The sequence below is a fragment of the Ochlerotatus camptorhynchus genome, unplaced genomic scaffold (genome assembly GCF_037179485.1).
Source record: "Ochlerotatus camptorhynchus isolate MF236.1 unplaced genomic scaffold, CSIRO-AGI_Acam_v1.1 ptg000694l, whole genome shotgun sequence".
NCBI lineage: Eukaryota > Metazoa > Arthropoda > Insecta > Diptera > Culicidae > Ochlerotatus > Ochlerotatus camptorhynchus.
Genome location: NW_027041171.1, coordinates 92501 through 112148, shown reverse-complemented (window position 1 = coordinate 112148; position 19648 = coordinate 92501). Strand labels below are relative to the sequence as shown.

The window sequence follows — 19648 nt, the reverse complement described above, 5'->3', positions numbered from 1 at the left end:
AAACAAACATTGCGTAGTACTAGAATTTCGACTAGAATGGGGTACGTTAATCGTTTGCTTGGGACCAAAAGCCGACCCCCTTCACTCTTTGGAATTTATAGAGACAGATAACAGCGCCAATAGGTCTTTGATGATACAACGTTGAACTGCAGCGTTGGAAGAAAACACGCACACCATCATCTATACATGTACGAACCCACACCACTGAGCGGAGGGTACATCGTCATCACTCAGCTTCGGCAGCTTTAGTTTACGATTTAATTCGCCGTCATTGAAAAATACCTTCTTTATAAAATAGAAAAGTAATCATTATTCCAACGTAATTTTTGAATAGCCAATATCGTGCAGCGTTGGCCAAGGAAGACGGCATATTTTATTACGTTTGTTTAGCAATGATTTCGATACGTTGCGTTTTTTCCATGTATACTTCTATGCAACTTCTATTATGTTGAGCAACAGCTTCATAAATCATCAATTCTCGATTACTTTTTCGATGGGACGTATCTGCATTTATTATTGTTTTCTCAAGGTTTTCTGATGCGTATAACGTGGTAACGATTGAAAATGGATGCAATCATAACGAAGTGAGAATCTTGCTATCACAATAGAGCATTTTATGAGAAGTTTCTGGTTCAACTCATGAATGAACTTTGACAGGAGGCGATTACCTAACGGCTGTGAGAAGCAATATCAATATCATCAAATTCTTGCAGGCAAACCAACTCCTGTCATTTCATAAAATGGACTATATAATGATGATGACATCGATCATCCTCTTCCATCGGCTGATCATCAACGTCCACGCTGGCATATGTCATACTGACACCTGTCATTTATTGAGCCCTGGTGGTAAAGTTGGCGGGGGACTCCCAACAGTTTAAATGTGCACTCACGAGATGGCACTGCGATCACATAAGGGTGGTGTATCCATTGCCTTGTTCGAGGAATTGATTTGTGGGATATCTTGTTAATGAAATATCTTTGCCAAAAGGCTAGTCAAGTAGTGAGCCAATTTAAAATCGTTAGTTTCGTATTGATTGTTGCTAATACACTTCCCTGGGGCACTCCAAGGTTATTCCCCACGGGGCTGGAAACAGAATCATTAAAAACAGTCCGTTGAGTTCTGTCAGACAAATAGCTTTCAAACCATTTATATGCACTACAAACTATTACTATTTAAATACTCCAATCCAAATTTAAATAGAGGTAATTCTAAGACCACAAGGTCCCGAAGAAACGTGCTCAACTTTTTGGCTCAGCTTTGGTACTCTCTTCGGTCCCAAGCTAATCGATGCACCTCTCGAAACATAGGAAAATCCACAAACTCATCATTTTATCTGTCAAACATTCATAGCAAATCAAAACAAACATTGTGCAGTACTAGAATTTCGGCTAAAATGGGATACGTTAATCGATTTGCTTGGGACCAATAGTCAAGTAGTGAGCCAATTTAAAATCGTTAGTTTCCACCCGTTGTGTTGCCATGTGGTACACTGAAAAATTGCAATAGCAGGTTCCAAGCATGGGAAAAATCGTTCTATTTTGCATTCTCAACTCACTCACACGCATACAACATCAAAAACGAACAGTAGCTTGTGCGAGTCGCACTGATTTCGTTCGTATTCGCATTGCTTTTATTTTCTTCGATGAATGCAGAATTGAGCAAAACAGACAGCTGAGCGTAACGTGAATGATTCTGAGGGTAGTAGTGTGGATGATTCTTTTCTTATTATTTTTCCCATGCTGAGCCTTTTACGATTGTATTCTGCTGAGTGAGCCTAATGAGAATTTTGCAGGAAGAATCACTTTTTATTTTCTAGCTTTAAACATACATTTAAATCGCTATTAATATCGAGAAAACTGTTATACTGTAACACATAAACATAAGCGTCACGCAAATAACTTAAAACTGCTGTGGCCAATTCAACTGATTTAAATCAGTGAGCCAAAAACTATCTGACTCGGCTATTTAAATCGTTAGCATTCGGATTTTACGCATTCAATCTGGTTCTCCCTCGCTAGAGAAAATTGTTCGGCTGCCTTTCAGTTTATCCTTCTTTCCTTCTACTGCTGTCAGTTCTGAGTCGAGCTGCAGGGTCACTTGGTAGAAAGAATTTACACTCGTTCGGCAATCTGTTTGTAGGCGAGGATGGTTATTTTGATTCTGTGGTGCTCGCGCGAGTGAATTAATTTTCCCATGCTTGGCAGGTTCGTCACCAAAGTTTTCGAGCCGCTCCGCCTTTCACTTTGTGTCTGTCGTTTGTGCTTATAAAATCGGTGTTTTATTTAAACACAACGATGAAATATTGGTTAGAGATAATTTTTAAACCGCCAACAAATTTTTCGGTGTTTGTGGTTAAGGCTTTTCCAATATGGACCTGTTTCTTTTAGTAACGTAACGCAAAGCGTGTCGATTCAGCGGTATCTTGCTGATTCAATGATCAGGCGTGGTAATTGATATTTTTACAGTTTGTATTTAGCCATTGTGACAATGAAGATATCAAAAACAGAATAAAAAAGTGATGGATCTGAGCAAAATAAAAAAAAAACCGTGTGCTTAATCTGTAGTCACCTTTTTGACACATTCTGTGCATGATAAAACTATGATTGAAAAGGAACGAAAGCGTCGAGAACATAGAAAATGTAGACAAGAAAAGTAAGTTATCCTAAAATGATTTCATGTTAATTTAATTTATTTAGGACAACAGGGTGTTTTTATGACTAATTTATTTTTGTTTGTTTTTATTTTATATAGTTTAAACACTCAACACACACACACATGCACGCACACACACTCACACACACACATACACACTCACACACACACAAACACACACACACACACACACACACACACACACACACACACACACACACACACACACACACACACACACACACACACACACACACACACACACACACACACACACACACACACACACACACACACACACACACACACATACACATACACACACACACACACACACACACACACACACACACACACACACACACACACACACACACACACACACACACACACACACACACACACACACACACACACACACACACACACACACACACACACACACAGGCACACGCACACGCACACGCACACACACACACAGGCACAGGCACACGCACACACACACTTTCTGTTGCCATATTAATCTTATGTGAAAGCAGTAACTTCCACTGAAGAAAGCTTGTACAAGATAAATGTAGGTTATGATAACGAATAAATAAGCTTCGGTTCTAACACAGTAGTGAAATATGCATGTCGTCAAAAACGCTTTGCCGATACAAAAAGCTAAGGGCTGTACATAAACCACGTTGACAGCTGGCGGAGGGATTGGCCACTATACATTTACAGAGGTCTTCATGATTTATGGACAGCCCCTTACTTGCAATTACGGGGTTACTTGTAACAGATGTGTTAATACTTAGCTTGAATATCCTTGAACATTTCAAATGTGGTTAATACATATACTACAAACTCATAAAGCCGTGGAAACCAAAACTTGCTGCATGTAACCTCGTATATGGTAGGTAATAACACTCGGGAATATGAATAATGCATTTTTTGTGTTTTGCAAAACAAAGCTGAAGTTTACGTTTAAATAATCAATTTTTTATGCATTGTAAACCTGATAGTAAATTATAAGCGTCAAACCTTTATCTAGTCGATGTACTTAATAAACTTTAAGTTTAGGTTTAACATTTCAAAGTCAGCATTAGTCATTTGTTTTTTGTTTTTACATTATACTTTAAATAAATGCTCGGACTTATTCTGATAATTCACGTACTGTCAAGAACTTGGTGGATTGATTCAATTGAAATTGTGACATCCTATATAAACAAAAAAACACAAAGAAATGAAGGAAAAGTCCAGTTTTAAAATAAATATGATCCTAACAGTTCATTACTAATGTATTATAGAATAATAACAAAACAGTGAAAGTTTGAGTTAAAACAGTATAAAAATATCTCCATCATACATTTTGACCTATTATATTATGATAGGAAGTCTACATACTTGCATAGATCTTTCATACAATAAATACACTCAGGTTTTATTTTAACACTGGGGATATGCGCCGTGTAACAATCAATTAATGTTGAGAATTTTCATACGCTGACATCTTATTAAATGTTTAATTTTGATACTAATTTAGCTGCTATTGTCAAAAAACGTTTTTTGTTGTTATTCATGAACAATTACTCCATTAAGATTGTCATAGCCCAAAACGAATAATGTGACTGAATTAAGATCGTAACTTTGTAACATATTCTAAAAATTGTTAATCCTTTCCAGCCTAAAGAGGTTTGGTATAACAGAATCTACAAAACAATATGTCTTGAAAGTATTAAGACATTGGGTTGCCTTCCCACCTTAATGCCTTGTCTACACTGGAGCCGTTGTAATATGTTATAATAATTATGTTTACAACTTCCCTAGTCTGAACAGGGCAGGTCTAGTATGGACTAAGGCAGGAAAGGGTTAAAAACGGACCGCATTATTCACAAAGTGTAAAAAAAAAATCGTGCAAAAATACCATGTAAAAAAACCTGAGTGTAATACCGAACAGATGAATTAATTATTAGAATTGCGTACAGAATTTAACGTTAGTATAAAACAGCAAAGAACCGAAAAAATATGAATCTTAAAAGCAAATAAAACATAAATCTTGTTGCAAGTTTCATTTATTCCAGAAAGCACGAATCTCATGTCATTTTGGGGCTCTTGATAGCCGCAAGTGCAAAGCGACATGGTCATAAAGCACATCTTTACTTGGGCGGCTTGTTCGATTGCTGATCCGGTGTACATTTTTGTTTCGACTTCCCTGGGTATCGTTATGCTTGCTAAAAAACATCAAAAAAATAATTTCTTGTAGAAGTTCTATAAACCAGGATCAATGCCCCGGGCAGAAAAATAAAATAATAAATAAAACAGTTTGGTCTAATAAAGATTTTTTATTAATGTGTGTTTCTTTTTAGGTGACGGGTAAACTTTACCTATGTGCGACGAGATGGAAATGTTGCATAAAAAACGAAAGGATTTTTGTTCATGAACTTGGCAAAGAAGGAATGACGGTTGATTGCGGTTGATGACACGTCTTGTGATAGCAAATTTTAGATTCCCGTAATCTATGTTCTCAATACCTAAGTGAGAGTATTATACAAATTATGTGTATAGAACGACGTTCCCAACCGATTCAATAAATAAGCAATAGTTTTGTTATGTTTATTATTTATGCGTAAATAGAGGCACTTCATATTTGAATATACACTTTCTCTTTTAAAAAGTGACGTATTTCTGTGAACATCATACTTGGTGGTGGTAATAATTATTTCTTACATATCATTCTATATTACGCAATGCTGCTGTATTTTAACGAAACAAAAATATTAACCACTTGTCGTTATAAATGTCGTTATACTTAATATTCACTGTTGTAAGTGTGTGTAGGCATACAAAAAAAAAACAAATTAAAATTATTATTCAATAAAAATTCACCTTGCAAATCACTTCATAAAGGAATGAGAAACAATCGAACGCTTTATACCAACCATCGAACGGAAACTGTAAGCTTTTTCAATGGTGTTGAGGATTTTTTGTAGAAACAATTCTAAATGATATTATTTAATTTGAAAATTTGAAAGGTTACAGTTTCATAAAGCTGTGATGTTGAAGAAAAACGCAAGCAAAAACTAAATGTTGCCCTTGAACACATACAAACACGCATACATCTGATATCTGAAATACCCTTCCGCTATACTGATCCTCATTTTTACTTCCATTATTCAGTTTCTGTATCTGCAGGTCCCTCAACACCTAGCGGCCCGGGTGGTGGTGAAGCGACGGTAATCCATAGTGAAGTGATAGTAACAGGAACTCATCAGCAGCAACCACAACCGCCAATAGACGATCAGCCCTGTGATCTGAGATTACTGACACCTAATTATCTGCGCGAATTTGCTGCCGAATCATCGGCACAGCAACGAGATTTGATTGCGGCAGCGGCTGCTGCAGCTGCAGCAGTAGCCAATGCTGGCGGTACTAGCAGTAGTCCCCTGCCTGTACCCATTTTCAAAGGTATCAACATAACAACGCCTCCAACAGTGCCTTCCTCGATCGGTGGTGCGTATACATGTTCGAGGTGTGGAAACTCCTATGCGCGCCCGCATAGTCTAAATCGACACATTCGCTTTGAGTGCGGCGTTGAGCCCAAGTTCGAGTGTCCAGTATGTCACAAGAAGTCGAAACACAAGCATAACTTAGTCTTACATATGCGCACACACCAGCATCGATGATTAGTTATCCTGGTAGCGGTCGGCAGCAACTGAGACGCCCCTCCTATAAAACATTTGCGGAATCAATAACGAACAACACTCTCGCTCGAGTGGAGTGTCCCGTCAAGTTTTTAAGCGAAAGATCTTCAGATGATCGCTTTTCTATCTTTTTTTGTTTCTTAAACTTATTAACATGTTAACTTTTCTTTGTTTTCTCTTATCGTTAAAACAGCTTAATTTGTTATCCTTACTATTTCTATTGATTCATTCTTATTATGGCCTTTTCAAACTTATTTGAGTTTTGAAAGTACCAATACATATATTTATACACCAACATAGTCAAAAGTTACCAAATCATGAAATCAGAATTGGCAGTTCACAACACACGTACATGCACACAAAGTGGAAGTAAATAGTCCATCGTTGAGTTTAATAAAATTAAACCAATGATCTAATTTCGCAAAATTAAAAAAATGTTAAACAAAAACAATACTGCAGTGCAGTTGGTAGTGGTAGCTGATAGAATAATTGATGTGCGTGAGATGAGCAGGAGGTAAATCCAAAAGTGAGGATGTCGAAATAGAAACATAAATAATACAACGAACGTTAATCCAATTAATGTTCACTATTATAAACATAACACTGGACATAGTCGATATTCTTTTTGGAAGTTAGGGAAAAGTGTAACAGTTATAAGGGTCAAAAGATGGATTTAAATAATATTTATATATCATTAAAAGTGATAGGCGTTACAAGGACAAACGAAACATATTTGAAGGATGTAATCATGAATATTTCTTGTTAAAGCTTTTAATTTCTTAGTAAGGATAAGGTTGGTCAGTTACTTAACATTCTTTAAATTTCAAACATTCTATACTCATGCGGCAGCTGAATTATTTTGGTAAATTTGAACTTTGGACAATTTTAGTTACCATTTTCATACTAATTCATTACTAGTAGATTTGTGTTTATAGTTTTAGATTATTTCTCTTAATTTTAATTTCAGTTTAAGCTTATATCTTCGGTTATGAATTGGCGTCGGATGTATAAGTAAAGGAAAAAAACCCAAGAGCATTTTGTCGTCTAGAATCATAACGACAATGATACTGATTGCAAATTGAGAGAGCAAGCGGGCAAGAGATGCAAAGCATAAGAGCAAAATGTGCAAACCAAAAACGTTGCCCTTTTGCAGCCATCAAAATAATACAAATTTCAAAATTTCACTTGGTATAGTATGGACGAGAAATTGTAAAATGCTTTTATTTATCAAACTTATTACACTAACGTACCTCCACTATAGGTACTTTTACCCTACGTGTTTTTAGGACCTCGATACTACATATAAAAACACGAGTTTTCCTGTTAAAAATCGTATAGATTAAATTAAAAAATAACTTCCAAACGATTGATCATTCACCCTCTGCGCTAAAGATAATTGCTTAAAACAGTAAAAAAGAAAGTTTTGAATGAAAGATACTTTATGCCAAGTACATGCATCATTTCGGCTTAATAGTTACATGATAGAATAATGAGGCCTAGTCTGCGCCGCGAGTGAGGTGAGGTGACTCGCTGTAACTAGTGAGGTAACAATAGTCACCGTTATTGAGGTGATTCTCTATTTGATTTGCACGGAGAGTCACCTCACTCGCGGTGATTTTTGTTACATCACTATTGACAGCGTGTTACCTCACCTCACGCGCGGCGCAGAATAAGGGGGAATAGCATAATAGCATTATTATATCGCTTTCATAGACAAAATTGAGCAATGTATGTTCTTTGTCAGACATGTGCCAACAGTATATAAGCAATTATTTTTAGTACAAGAGTCTAATGCGGTGCTATATGCACAATATCTAAGACACTTAAGAAATTTACATAATTATGATAGTTTGTATGATGGCCGCAAGTGGACAACTGGTTTTGGCTTATGGAAAAGGCATTATCTTCAATGTAGTGAGCATTTCCGTATCGTGGGGAAATATTGGAAATATAAAAAAAAACATTGCAGTGCAATATGAAGTAAGATTTTACTATATCAGTTTGGGTTTTCATGTGGTAAGAGTACCTATCTCCGAAGCAATAGCACTGTACTGCTGGTGGAAGTATATCTGTCACTCGTTATTTGTGCGTTACACTTAGTTCATTTTTATTTATTTTCCGTCATTTCAAATCGCCTTGCCTCACAAAACCGCCTTACTATGGCGACAACTTTATTCTGTTCGATTGAGTGCTTAATTTACAATATTGTTCAACAACAACAAACACAGAAACGCATTGAACAAACCAGGATGTTGATGTGTATTTTTATGATAGCGAGTTGCGGTCATAAAACAGTACATGAATATATATCGAAAATATAACAATATTGATGAAGGTTTTGTGGATGCCATTGGGAGAATTTAGTTTATTCTGAAATAATAAATAAATTGAATAAACAAAATTCTCCCAATGGCATCCACAAAACCTTCATCAAACATTTTGTAGATATTTTATGCACGGAAAGATTTATCCTAAGTTTTTTGACAGTTCAGAGACTTTGTATACCAAGTGTAAGAATTGATTATCGGACGAGAAATAAACGCGACCGTCTTGTTCGATTTATACTATCGGTACAGCTGAAAACCGAAATAACCCATTAGCGACAATTGATTTTACTTTCGTTCTGTAAGTTAAACAAGTATCGGAAGTAGTGCGGCGTCATCGCACAATGATGCGTTATACAGCGCACTCTTTCCGACACTATGTTTAACGTACAGAATGAGAAAAAAAAATCGATTGTCGCTAGTGGGTTATTCCGGTTTTAGTATAAAAATTCTCATGTAGAATTTCCTTCAGCTGTAAGGTTTCAATTCTGACACTGTTTACAATAAATCCTAGTCTGACGGCGGTTTTAACGCGCAGGTGAAGATAGCCACCATGTAAAAACGTATTAAAAATTGTCCGCGTGAAATAAACAAATGCTAACTGTCAAGTTCATGTGGTTTAAAGTAATATTTGTGAATCTGTGATATAAAGTAGCCGACAGTTTAGCAGTGCTTGAATAAGTAGTAAAAGTAAGATAGCCACCAATTTTGGATTTATCACGCAATGTGCGATACAAACACTCATAGCGAAACCACCAAAAGAGGTCCAAGTCCATGTAAATAAGCTCTCTGAACCGTCAAAGCTGTGGTGCTGACGTCATCGTGCACATAGGTCATTCGACTGGTTGTGTAATTTTACGTTGTACGATGCACAGAAAATTTGCAAACAAATTAACATACATGGATGTAATATTGTATCTGCTTTTTGTTATTATACCTACATACATTTTTCATACGTCAGCATGAATAACGTTGATCGATATTAATTTTTGTTTGCTTTGTTGGGCTGCTAATAATATTCGATCCACAATCCTCAAATGTCTGGCTGTCACTGAATTGATGAAGTCCGAAGCTAATTGTTAATAATCCCCGCTAAACTTTATTTGAAATGGTTACGAAACTTTACATGAACGTTTATGCGATAAAGTTTTAACCTTATGTATTATGGCTTTAAGAACAAGACCTTACAAATAACTGGTTGTTAAGAACCATTAAACCTCGCATTAAACCATAAGTAAAAAGGTTCTGATATAGTTTTCTTTCCGAAAATGTATGGAATAAACAACTATTTTGAATGGTAATGGTTCTTAACAACCTTTCATTTTTAAGGTCCACTTCAAAAAACCATAATACATAAGGTTAAAATTTTATCACCCAAAAGTTCATGTAAAGTTTCATAACCATTTCGGGTAAAGTTTAGCAGGGATTATAAACGATTTTTTAACCATTTTTGGTAAGGTCAAGTTAAGGTTCGCGTTTATGCGGGTGGCCATTTGACATATTTTATATACTATATATGTAAATAAAATGTTATCCTCCTTGCAGCAGCACACATTCTATTGATGTACTAAATTCATCAGCTTTTCGACATTTATTGTAAATCGTATCCCATAAACTTGTTTTCCTCGAATAGAATGTTTCTTCGAGCGAAACCATCTCGAATTTTGTTTCTATACATTTTTGAAATTTGAAAGAGCTTTGAATTTTGGAACTAAATAGAAGATGTAAAATATAACTAAACAATGAAAATAACGGCGGGATAGAATAGGAATTTGCTATATAAATTTAAAGTAAGCGTGTGAGTTAAAAAAATAACGTGTTGGTGTTCTTTAAACAAGATTAAACATTATTACCAGCATATCACCATTCAAGAAGTATATTTTTTTCTTTTTTACCTTTTAACGTAATGTCTGGATCCACGTTTAGAAAACTTATATGATACAAAACAACTGAAATATTCCGCCTATGGTCTGCTTTTTGTCGGTTTAGCGGTTCTTAGTCAATGAGCCCACTGAAGTGGTGAAGGTGTGGCATCTGCTAGCATGTCACCACATCATGTCGACGTTCGCCACACGCCACACGACTTCGACATAATGTTTTGACATGTTGTACGATGCCATAGACTTCTCTGACGTTTGTGAATTTTACAAGTTTAATGCAGAACTTTGGGTAAATTCAAAGGTTTTCTTGCACTAATACTTATAATTTACTCAAAGTTCTGCACTAAACTTGTGCATCTCACAAACGTCAGAGAAGTCTATATCGGCTCCATATCAGTGGACGCCTGGCCTTATGCCTCTGAATTACCAGATCAAAACAAAGAGACAAAATAACGAAAATAACGAAAACTTTTTAAAATTTTAAGATACGTGATCCGTAATGTCTTACTTTGAGGAAACTAAAGGCCAGCAAACAAAGCCCAAATAATATTGCAATAAAATACAAGTCCGAAATTGTTTTGGAGTTTTTGGTTCATTCCGGCAAATTAGTCTTGTAGCCGTGGAATTAAATTTACCACCAACAGATATGTAAAACATTTTACTAGACGATTTTATTTAGCTATTTTTTCAAGTCAAGCATGATATTTGACTGGAGAGTTATCAAAACATCGCTTAAAGCAACCAATACCATAATTTTAGTAAGGCCAACAGGCTTGTGTCATTCCTTAAAATGAACTATATCAGCAATATCATGAGACATATATGCACCCACCAGCAGTAGTAGTAGGTAGGACCAACTAGCAGTCACAAATTGTAGGGAAGTACGAGTTGACTGCACATGTAGATACAAAGAGAAACAGTTTAATATACGGTGTTTCGTGAAACTTTATAGTCTCATTCTCAGCTGTTTCTCTTATCATATAAAATATGTGAGCTGGCGGATAAACGTATAGAAATTTATTTATTAAAATTACGCAAAAATTAAAATCAATTGGATTGTGATATAAAAAGTATAGTCGTTCTATTTAACTCGCGAAGAAACTATGTGAACTATGTTGTTAATATAAATGAGAAAATCACAGGATAACAGATGACATATTTTTAATGTGTTATAAATAGCTTAATTTTAAAAATTTAAGCAAGGTTAATTGGTAACAAGAGTATCGCGCAATTATGGACAGTATAACATGACGTTTACCTATTCAATGCTGAAGCTGCATTTTTGAACATTTTTATTCATTCTGTTAACTCTAGGTTTTTTTTTAAATAATAATGTTCATTTATGCAGTCAATGCACGTTCGAAGAGTAAATTTAACTAACACTTAACTGTTCATAACAAGACACAATTCAAAATAAGATGAATGTACAGTAATATGCAAACGAAAGGCAGCAAACGAAAATGAAGTAACAGCAAGTAAAGTGTAGCAGTAGTAATAAATTGTACAAAAATCGCATATCGAAAAGATCAAACATAGAAATGTTTCAGTTATGGTATATGTTCCAATGAGGGCGAGATATTTCGCATAAGAACGTAACGAACAAACACACACACGCACACGCACACGCACACGCACACACACACGCACACACGCACACACAGACACACACACACACACACGCACACACAGACACACACACACGCACACACGCACACACAGACACACACACACACACACGCACACACAGACACACACACACACACACACACACACACACACACACACACACACACACACTCACACACTCACACACACACTGCCGTACATTTTTATGCGAAACACTTTCTACTACCATGGCCATAGCTGGAAAACATCAACTATGTACGAACCAGAGAAATACTTCTACAAACAAGCAAACACGAAACATGTCTGGTACCCTATTACCGGGCCGGCACCACGCGATATATCACTCTGCATACTCAACACTTACCTACTGCAAACATCTCCCGAAAATCGGAATAACATAAAAAATCCATGAGTGTTATTATCGCGTAAAGGATGGTGTTGGCACCGTATCAAAATCAATGTTTTCTTTTGTTTTTTGTTTGTTTAAAGTATCAGCTTACTAACTACTTTACTAACTAAAGCAATGAAAATGAAATAAAATTATATGATCAGGACTGTTAATTTATTAACCACTTTGAGTTCAGACTCATTTTTATGTCATAAGTATACATTGCACTCGTCAGGAAAAGAAAGATGTTTTTCATTGGCCGTTGACCTCATTGACATACTAATTTTTACAGCCATCTTGAAAAACGTCATAATAATGTAAATTTCAAAATTTTGCAGGAGTGGTATGGGAGTGAAATCTTAAAATGCTTCTATTTCTCAAATAAGTATGTTTATTCGATGGGTGTTAAAAACTGAAGGGCTACTCTATATATTTTTGTTTTACTTTATTAAAATAAGTTTCTGCCGTAGCTACTAAATAGATGTATTACATTAAATATTCAGAATATTTAAGAATATTTACTGAAAGTGGCTAATACCCCGTTCACATTACAGCCTATATCACGTGATATACGCTGTCTTGCAATGAGCACTCATACATCAAATATTCGCTGTTATGTAAACGGGGTATAAGATAGGTAGATTTTAACTTTTTATTACCCATAGCAACAATAAAAGTTATTAAAAGTACTTAATTCGAAAAGTAGAAGCGCTTTATTACTTTTTATTACCTCCACGCAAAATTTTAGAGTTTACATCATTATGACGTTTTTCAAGATGGCAATGTTTTTTAGGTCTATGTGAAACGTCATCTCAAAATCATTTCATGGGAATTGATTAATTTAGATGGTCATGGTTTGAACTCTCCACAGCATGCTTTTCGCGCTACTGTATATGGACGATCAAATGTAAAATACTGTGGTTGCCATAGCACAGTTCTATCAAAACATCAGCATTTTAATTAATCCATTGCGTCGTAAATATGAAACTTGTATTTTCAAAAACGATTCTGAGTTTTAAAAACTAATCACTTCGTCTGTACAGCCCTTAAAAGTTCCGCTGTGATTGTGATGCATTCATGAAATTCTGTATTTAGGCCTGTTAGGTATTCTATAATTAGGCCTATTGCCATTGCTGCCGGTAACCGCAAGTCAGTCCCATCTACATTTTTATCAGTGTTGAGCTAGCCTAATTATTAGGTTTATCTTTTTATGCATTTTGAGCTGTGATGTTGACAGCCAACGCCAAGTCAAATTGTCCCAGAGCAAAAAGTAAACGCAAGTCCAAAAAAAAAAAGATTATTTCATTAAATAAACTATAAAAAAAACATTACAGCTATGGTTTTAGGCTTGTTTCTAAACAAAAGAATGTTATACAACATATAGCATCATGAGATTTGAACTTAAGACAGATTCTCTCCACGTCCCCTAGGGTAATCCGGAAATTGCCTGAGTGTGTCCAATGTGATTCTTACGGCCCTCAATATGACCGCCAATGGTTATATTTTTGAATTATCATTTGATTTGATGTCTCGCATGATGGATTTTGATTTAACCCTTAAATGCATGATTTTTTTCTTGTGAATATATTGCGCTTGCTATTAAAATGTTGTTTTACCATGTTTAAAGACAAACAGGTATGTTGCCAAATGGCAACACGGCAACACTATGCATTTAAGGGTTAAGACCTGTTACTGCCCATAAAAGCATAATTGTCCCATCTTTGCTGGATTACCTATTCATATGGAACAGTTATGGGCAGTAAACTCGTCGGAAAATGTTCCAGCCTAAAGTAAAACAGTATCGTCATGGAGTTGTGACTGAACTGCGATTGTTTTTTCTCATTGATGTACAAAGTAATCGCAAGCAGTGTTCGGAAAATCATTCTCAAATCTCATTAATTGAGTCTTCCGAAGAATTAAACTCGCGTGCGAATCTGGCAAACAAATCTCACGCTTGAGATTCTATTCCATTTTCATGCACTCACACTCACGACGTTAAACAATCATTCCAGCTCGAAACTCATAAAAACCGCTCAAACGTCAGTTGATAAGTTGTGTTAGTTTTCCATCCACTAATACAAAAAAAACAACAGTAATAATAATTAATATCGTCAAATAAAGCAATGAAGTTTTGAACCTGAAAACTTATCGGTTATTTTTGGGCAGATGAATTTTGCAAGGCAAAACTCTGAGGCGAATACACTCACGAATGCGATTTCAGTTGTTGAGTTTTTCCGAACACTGATCGCAAGTCAATCCCTTTCAAATTTTAAACATAAAATAAAATTTCATGTTATCCTATCCTATATGTTATATGCAGTCTATTACATTGCACGTTTATTTTCTAAATTATCCCCCCGAAATAAGTGTAAAATGTGAAAACTTGCAAAATCTTTGGACGCCGTTTCCTCATTTCCAGTTTTTTACAGATGTAACTGAGTTGCGGTTATGGGCAATACCTATAGTACAATATTTGGAGATTGTTATAACGCGATTGTACTATTTTGCAGAAAACACTTATTTTCAATATAACTACCGTTAAATCTGTTTCAGTATAGTTGACTATGAATGCAAACAAATTTACTATTCTGGTACAACTATGCTTGCTCAAAAGGCATAGCAATTTTAATAGAAACAAAAAGTCATTTCAAATTAATTTTTTTTCTGTAAAAACTTATTGGTGGCGATTGAGGGTATTGAGGGCATTTATTATTTTTGTTTTGGTTATTCTGATCATCATAAAATACCAGTGAAATAAATTATTGGGATTTCAATTAATCAGTTTATTCTTGCTCAGTACTCATTGCCTTGAACAAATATTGAAAACAGCTCGAAACTTTGATTTTTATATCGAAATTCCAAAACTTGTTCGTTGATCTTAATGAGCCCTTTGCCCCATTGAAGCAATTTTGGGGTAATCCGTTTTCAACTTTGCCGATAATATTGCGCATTTCACATTAAATTGGACTAATAAGCGCGCTTTCACTTATTAAAAAGTGTGATAAAATTGCAAGTTTACGTCTAATCGTCTTGGTGTCTTGGGTGCACTTATTCCTTATGATGCAAGCATCGAAACGATTTGACGGAAACGTGGATTTTTATCACACTTTTTGCATTTTTGGGACAGTCCAGTATCAGATGCAATCAGCAATATCATAATTGATTTTGATCTTTGAATAAAAATTACAAGCTGAACATTGCATTAGGTCCTAAGTAATATTGACCGTTCTCTTCATCGACTTTCTCTTTCGTTAATAACTTGAGCACATAACCGTTTCTTGTTATGTTTGTCGTATTAGATGCTAAATAAAAGCTTCTTTAATCGATATGTACACCGAAAAAAGTTTTTATGTAGCTTCCATTGGAAACGCACATGATTTTCATCCATAATCAAAATTAATGGAATTCATCTGAATTTCACATAACATTTTTATGCGATTACATTAATTTTACATGATTTTGCATATAAATTTCATCGGCCTTTTAATATTTTTGTGATTTTGTGGTGGGATTTGCTGCTATGTGATCACATGAAAGCTATGTGAAATTCATATGGATTTCATCCATTAGTTATGTGATAATTTTTTTTGAGTGTATGCTGAAAATACCTAGGAATGTCTTTCTTCTTTTTCTTCCCTTTATTTAACGTCGGTTTCTTTCAGCAATTTAGTGCCAATCACCCACCGACGAACATCGATTGCCATCCATATCCATTGACGGCAATCGAATGTGCAGGAAGGCAGCTTCCCCACCTGCGTAGAAAATTGCACGCATGGACCGGGACCGACGGCTGTACCAACAATCAATACGAAACTAACGATTTTAAATTGGCTCACCACTTTAGTAGCCTATTGGTCCCAAGCAAACGATTAACGTACCCTATTCTAGTCGAAATTCTAGTACTACGCAATGTTTGTTTTGATTCGCTATGAAAGTTTGACAGATAAAATGAGGGGTTATTGGTTTTTCCTATGTTTCGAGGGGTGATTCGACAAGCTTGGGACCGAAGATAGTACCAGAGGTGAGCCAAAAAGTTGAGCACGTTTCTTCGGGACCTACTTGTCTTAGAGTTACCTCTATGGCTGTACTTCCCTTCCAAAGGAAGACGTGATCAGAGATTTTTATGCCTTAGAAAAATTCCACCGACCTCGGCTGGGATTGAACCCAGACCCATTGGGGTCATGCTTACCACTACACCACCGGCACCGGCGTGGAAATGTCTTTACATGGCCGTTGGGATACAAAGAGAAAGTCGACGAAGATAATTTGTACATGTTACTTAGGACATAATGCAATGTTCAGCTTGATTAGGTCTGCTGCACCGTCGGGTTAACCTCTCCTTTTTTACGTCTGGCGGTGGTTTGTTTACGTATATAGAAAAAAATAATTAAAAAACAAAATGTTTTTTTAGTTTTTTTTAGAGAGGAAGATTTTTAAAAGAACATTGCCGGATAACAAATCTTTTGGTGCTTTTTATTTAAAAACTCGAATCCACTTGAATCAACTAGCAGGCAAAGGTAAACAAATCACCACTGGATGTCAAACTGATAAATGCGGGTTCATCGCGTTCATTTGTGACGTCGGCGTGCAGCATCCTATACACAGCTCCTGTTTGATTGAACTTCCCTTATAAAAATAACCATAAAAGATAGCTTAACGACGTGTTCGGGATATCATGCAAACCATTCGTGGATTATATTACCCATCCGGGGTACAGTTCGTTTATGGTATTTGTTTAATAGGGTTCCCTAATAAACAGGTACCATACACTAACAATATCATAGATAGTATGAGTATACCACATAAAGTTGGGATGATATCCCGAATTGGCGGTTAGGCGCTTCTTATGGTTATTGTTTATGCGGGTTGTCCGCATTTCCTCAGGTTTTCTGTCAAACCTATCTCGATCAAACACGAGATTGTTCGACTTGCTTATCTCAATAAACACCCATTTGATTCGATTTTCATTTTGTTTTTTTGCGGTGAAATGCCTATAAAACACCGTTTCATCTTGGTCTTCTCTGAAATTCTCGTAGCCATTCGTCAAAATTTCAATCGATTTCAACCTGGTAGAACCAACGTATTGATACCACAAACGAAGTGACAGACGAATAACTGGCGAAGAAATCAATTAAAATAATGTGGTTCGATGTAATAGAATTTTCTTAGAAGCTTGTGCCATCAGCCACCATATGGGCTAGTATTTTTGTTTTGATTTGAACAAAATTGATTTTGTGTGCAATGATCTTTGACAGTGTCCAAAGAGTGTCTCATTTGTCATTTTTTATGTATTTCATTTATTCCCCCCCCCCCTTAGAGTTACCTCTATGGTACTACCCCGAAGGTCCCGAAGAAACGTGCTCAAATTTTTGGCTCAGCTCTGGTACTATCTTCGGTCCCAAGCTAATCGATGCACCCCTCGAAACATAGGAAAATCCACGAATCCCTCTTTCTATCTGTCAAACTTTCATAGCGAATCAAAACAAACATAGTGTAGTACTATTATTTCGACTAGAATGGGATACGTTAATCGATTTGCTTGGGACTAATAGGCTAGTCAAGTAGTGAGCCAATTTAAAATCGTTAGTTTCGTATTGATTGTTGGTTTTATTCAACTCCATGACTTCATTTTTTTTAAATAGTGTTAATAGAGAATAACTAGCACATGAACATATTTTGGAGAAGAAATTCTAGTGTTACGTTGACAAAATACATGTTTGATTTTTCGCGAACCTGATGATTGCAGAATATCTTATAAGAAGAAGCAGAAATTTTACTATACTGGGCTGAGCCAAAAAGTTGAGCACGTTTCTTCGGGACCTTCTGGTCTTAGAGTTACCTCTATGATAAAACTGCTTTTCAAATCTCTAGGCGAAGAAAAAAAAAACTTATGAAAAATCTTTCCGAGTCCTCTACTTCGCTTGCGAACGGAAATGAATCATTGAACAAACGTTGCCTGATGTTGTGAATAAAATAAAATAAAATGATCAAATTAGAAGCAATCGGTGGAAACTAATGATTTTAAATTGGCTCACTACTTGACTAGCCTATTGGTCCCAAGCAAATCCATTAACGTACCTTGAAATTCTAGTCCTACACTATGTTTGTTTAGATTCGCTATGAAAGTTTGACAGATAAAATGAGGGGTTAAAGGATTTTCCTATGTTTCGAGGGGTAAGTCGATTAGTTGGGACCGAAGACAGTACCAGAGCTGGGCCAAAAAGTTGAGCACGTTTCTTCGGGACCTTCTAGTCTTAGAGTTACTTCTATGTTAGAAGTGCGATTCATTACCTGAATTTAAAGGATGTTTTTTTTAGTGAATATGTATTTCTAACTAAATGTGAGACTAAATGTTAAAATTTAATAAGACTATTTTTTGACTGAATCATAGCAGTTAAATAAGATGCATTGCGTGCAATAATACAAATTCATGTAAGACGACAACAGTGTCCGTAAGTTGTTATTCGTTTTCCCTCCCGGGGATGTAAACAATATTCCATACGGTCTGGCAATGGGGATTTGTTGCCTCTGTTTTGCTTATGGTCTAGTTAGAGTGATGTCATATTTTAGTTTCTTTATTGAAAACCAAGGGCGTAGAAGAGCTCTATATCGACATACCCATTAATATTTTTAAAACATGAATATTTTTTGCGCGTGCTGTTGCGATGTGTTTTACTAACACGTTAAAAAAGCCATGATTAAAGAATAAAAAACATAAAGTAAACATTACCCACGTCTATGTTTGTAATGATGCACCAGAAAATCTTAAGGGTGTTTTATTGAAGCATGTTAGTAACACTTTTTTTCAATTCAGAATATGTTTGCTCGTTAATGCTTACTCATGTTTTAAGATATGTGTGATTTATTTTATTCTTATTGTTAGACCGAAAAAAAATTCAAGAGATTTTTTTACTTATCATAGAGATTGTTAAAGTATGATTGTGTCAGTGATTTGTTTTCATCGGGAACATTTTTCGCAATGAAGTTTTTTTCCGATGAAAACATTTTGTGTATACGTATACGTGACGTAGTGTGCGTACGATAAACGTCTGCAATCTCTATTGAGTATTTTCATATATACTCAAAAT

The 19648-nt window shown here is 35.7% G+C and overlaps 1 protein-coding gene across 1 annotated transcript in view; it reads left to right on the top strand.

Moving 5' to 3' along the window:
- The first annotated feature begins 2603 nt into the window (after positions 1-2603).
- Positions 2604-19648, top strand: part of LOC135714683 (uncharacterized) — a 27180-nt gene continuing 10135 nt past the window's right edge. Inside the window, exons 1-2 of the mRNA XM_065238066.1 lie at positions 2604-2656; positions 5691-6106. Coding sequence (XP_065094138.1) covers positions 2604-2656; positions 5691-6106 — 469 coding nt within the window. The remainder of the gene's footprint in view (positions 2657-5690; positions 6107-19648) is intronic.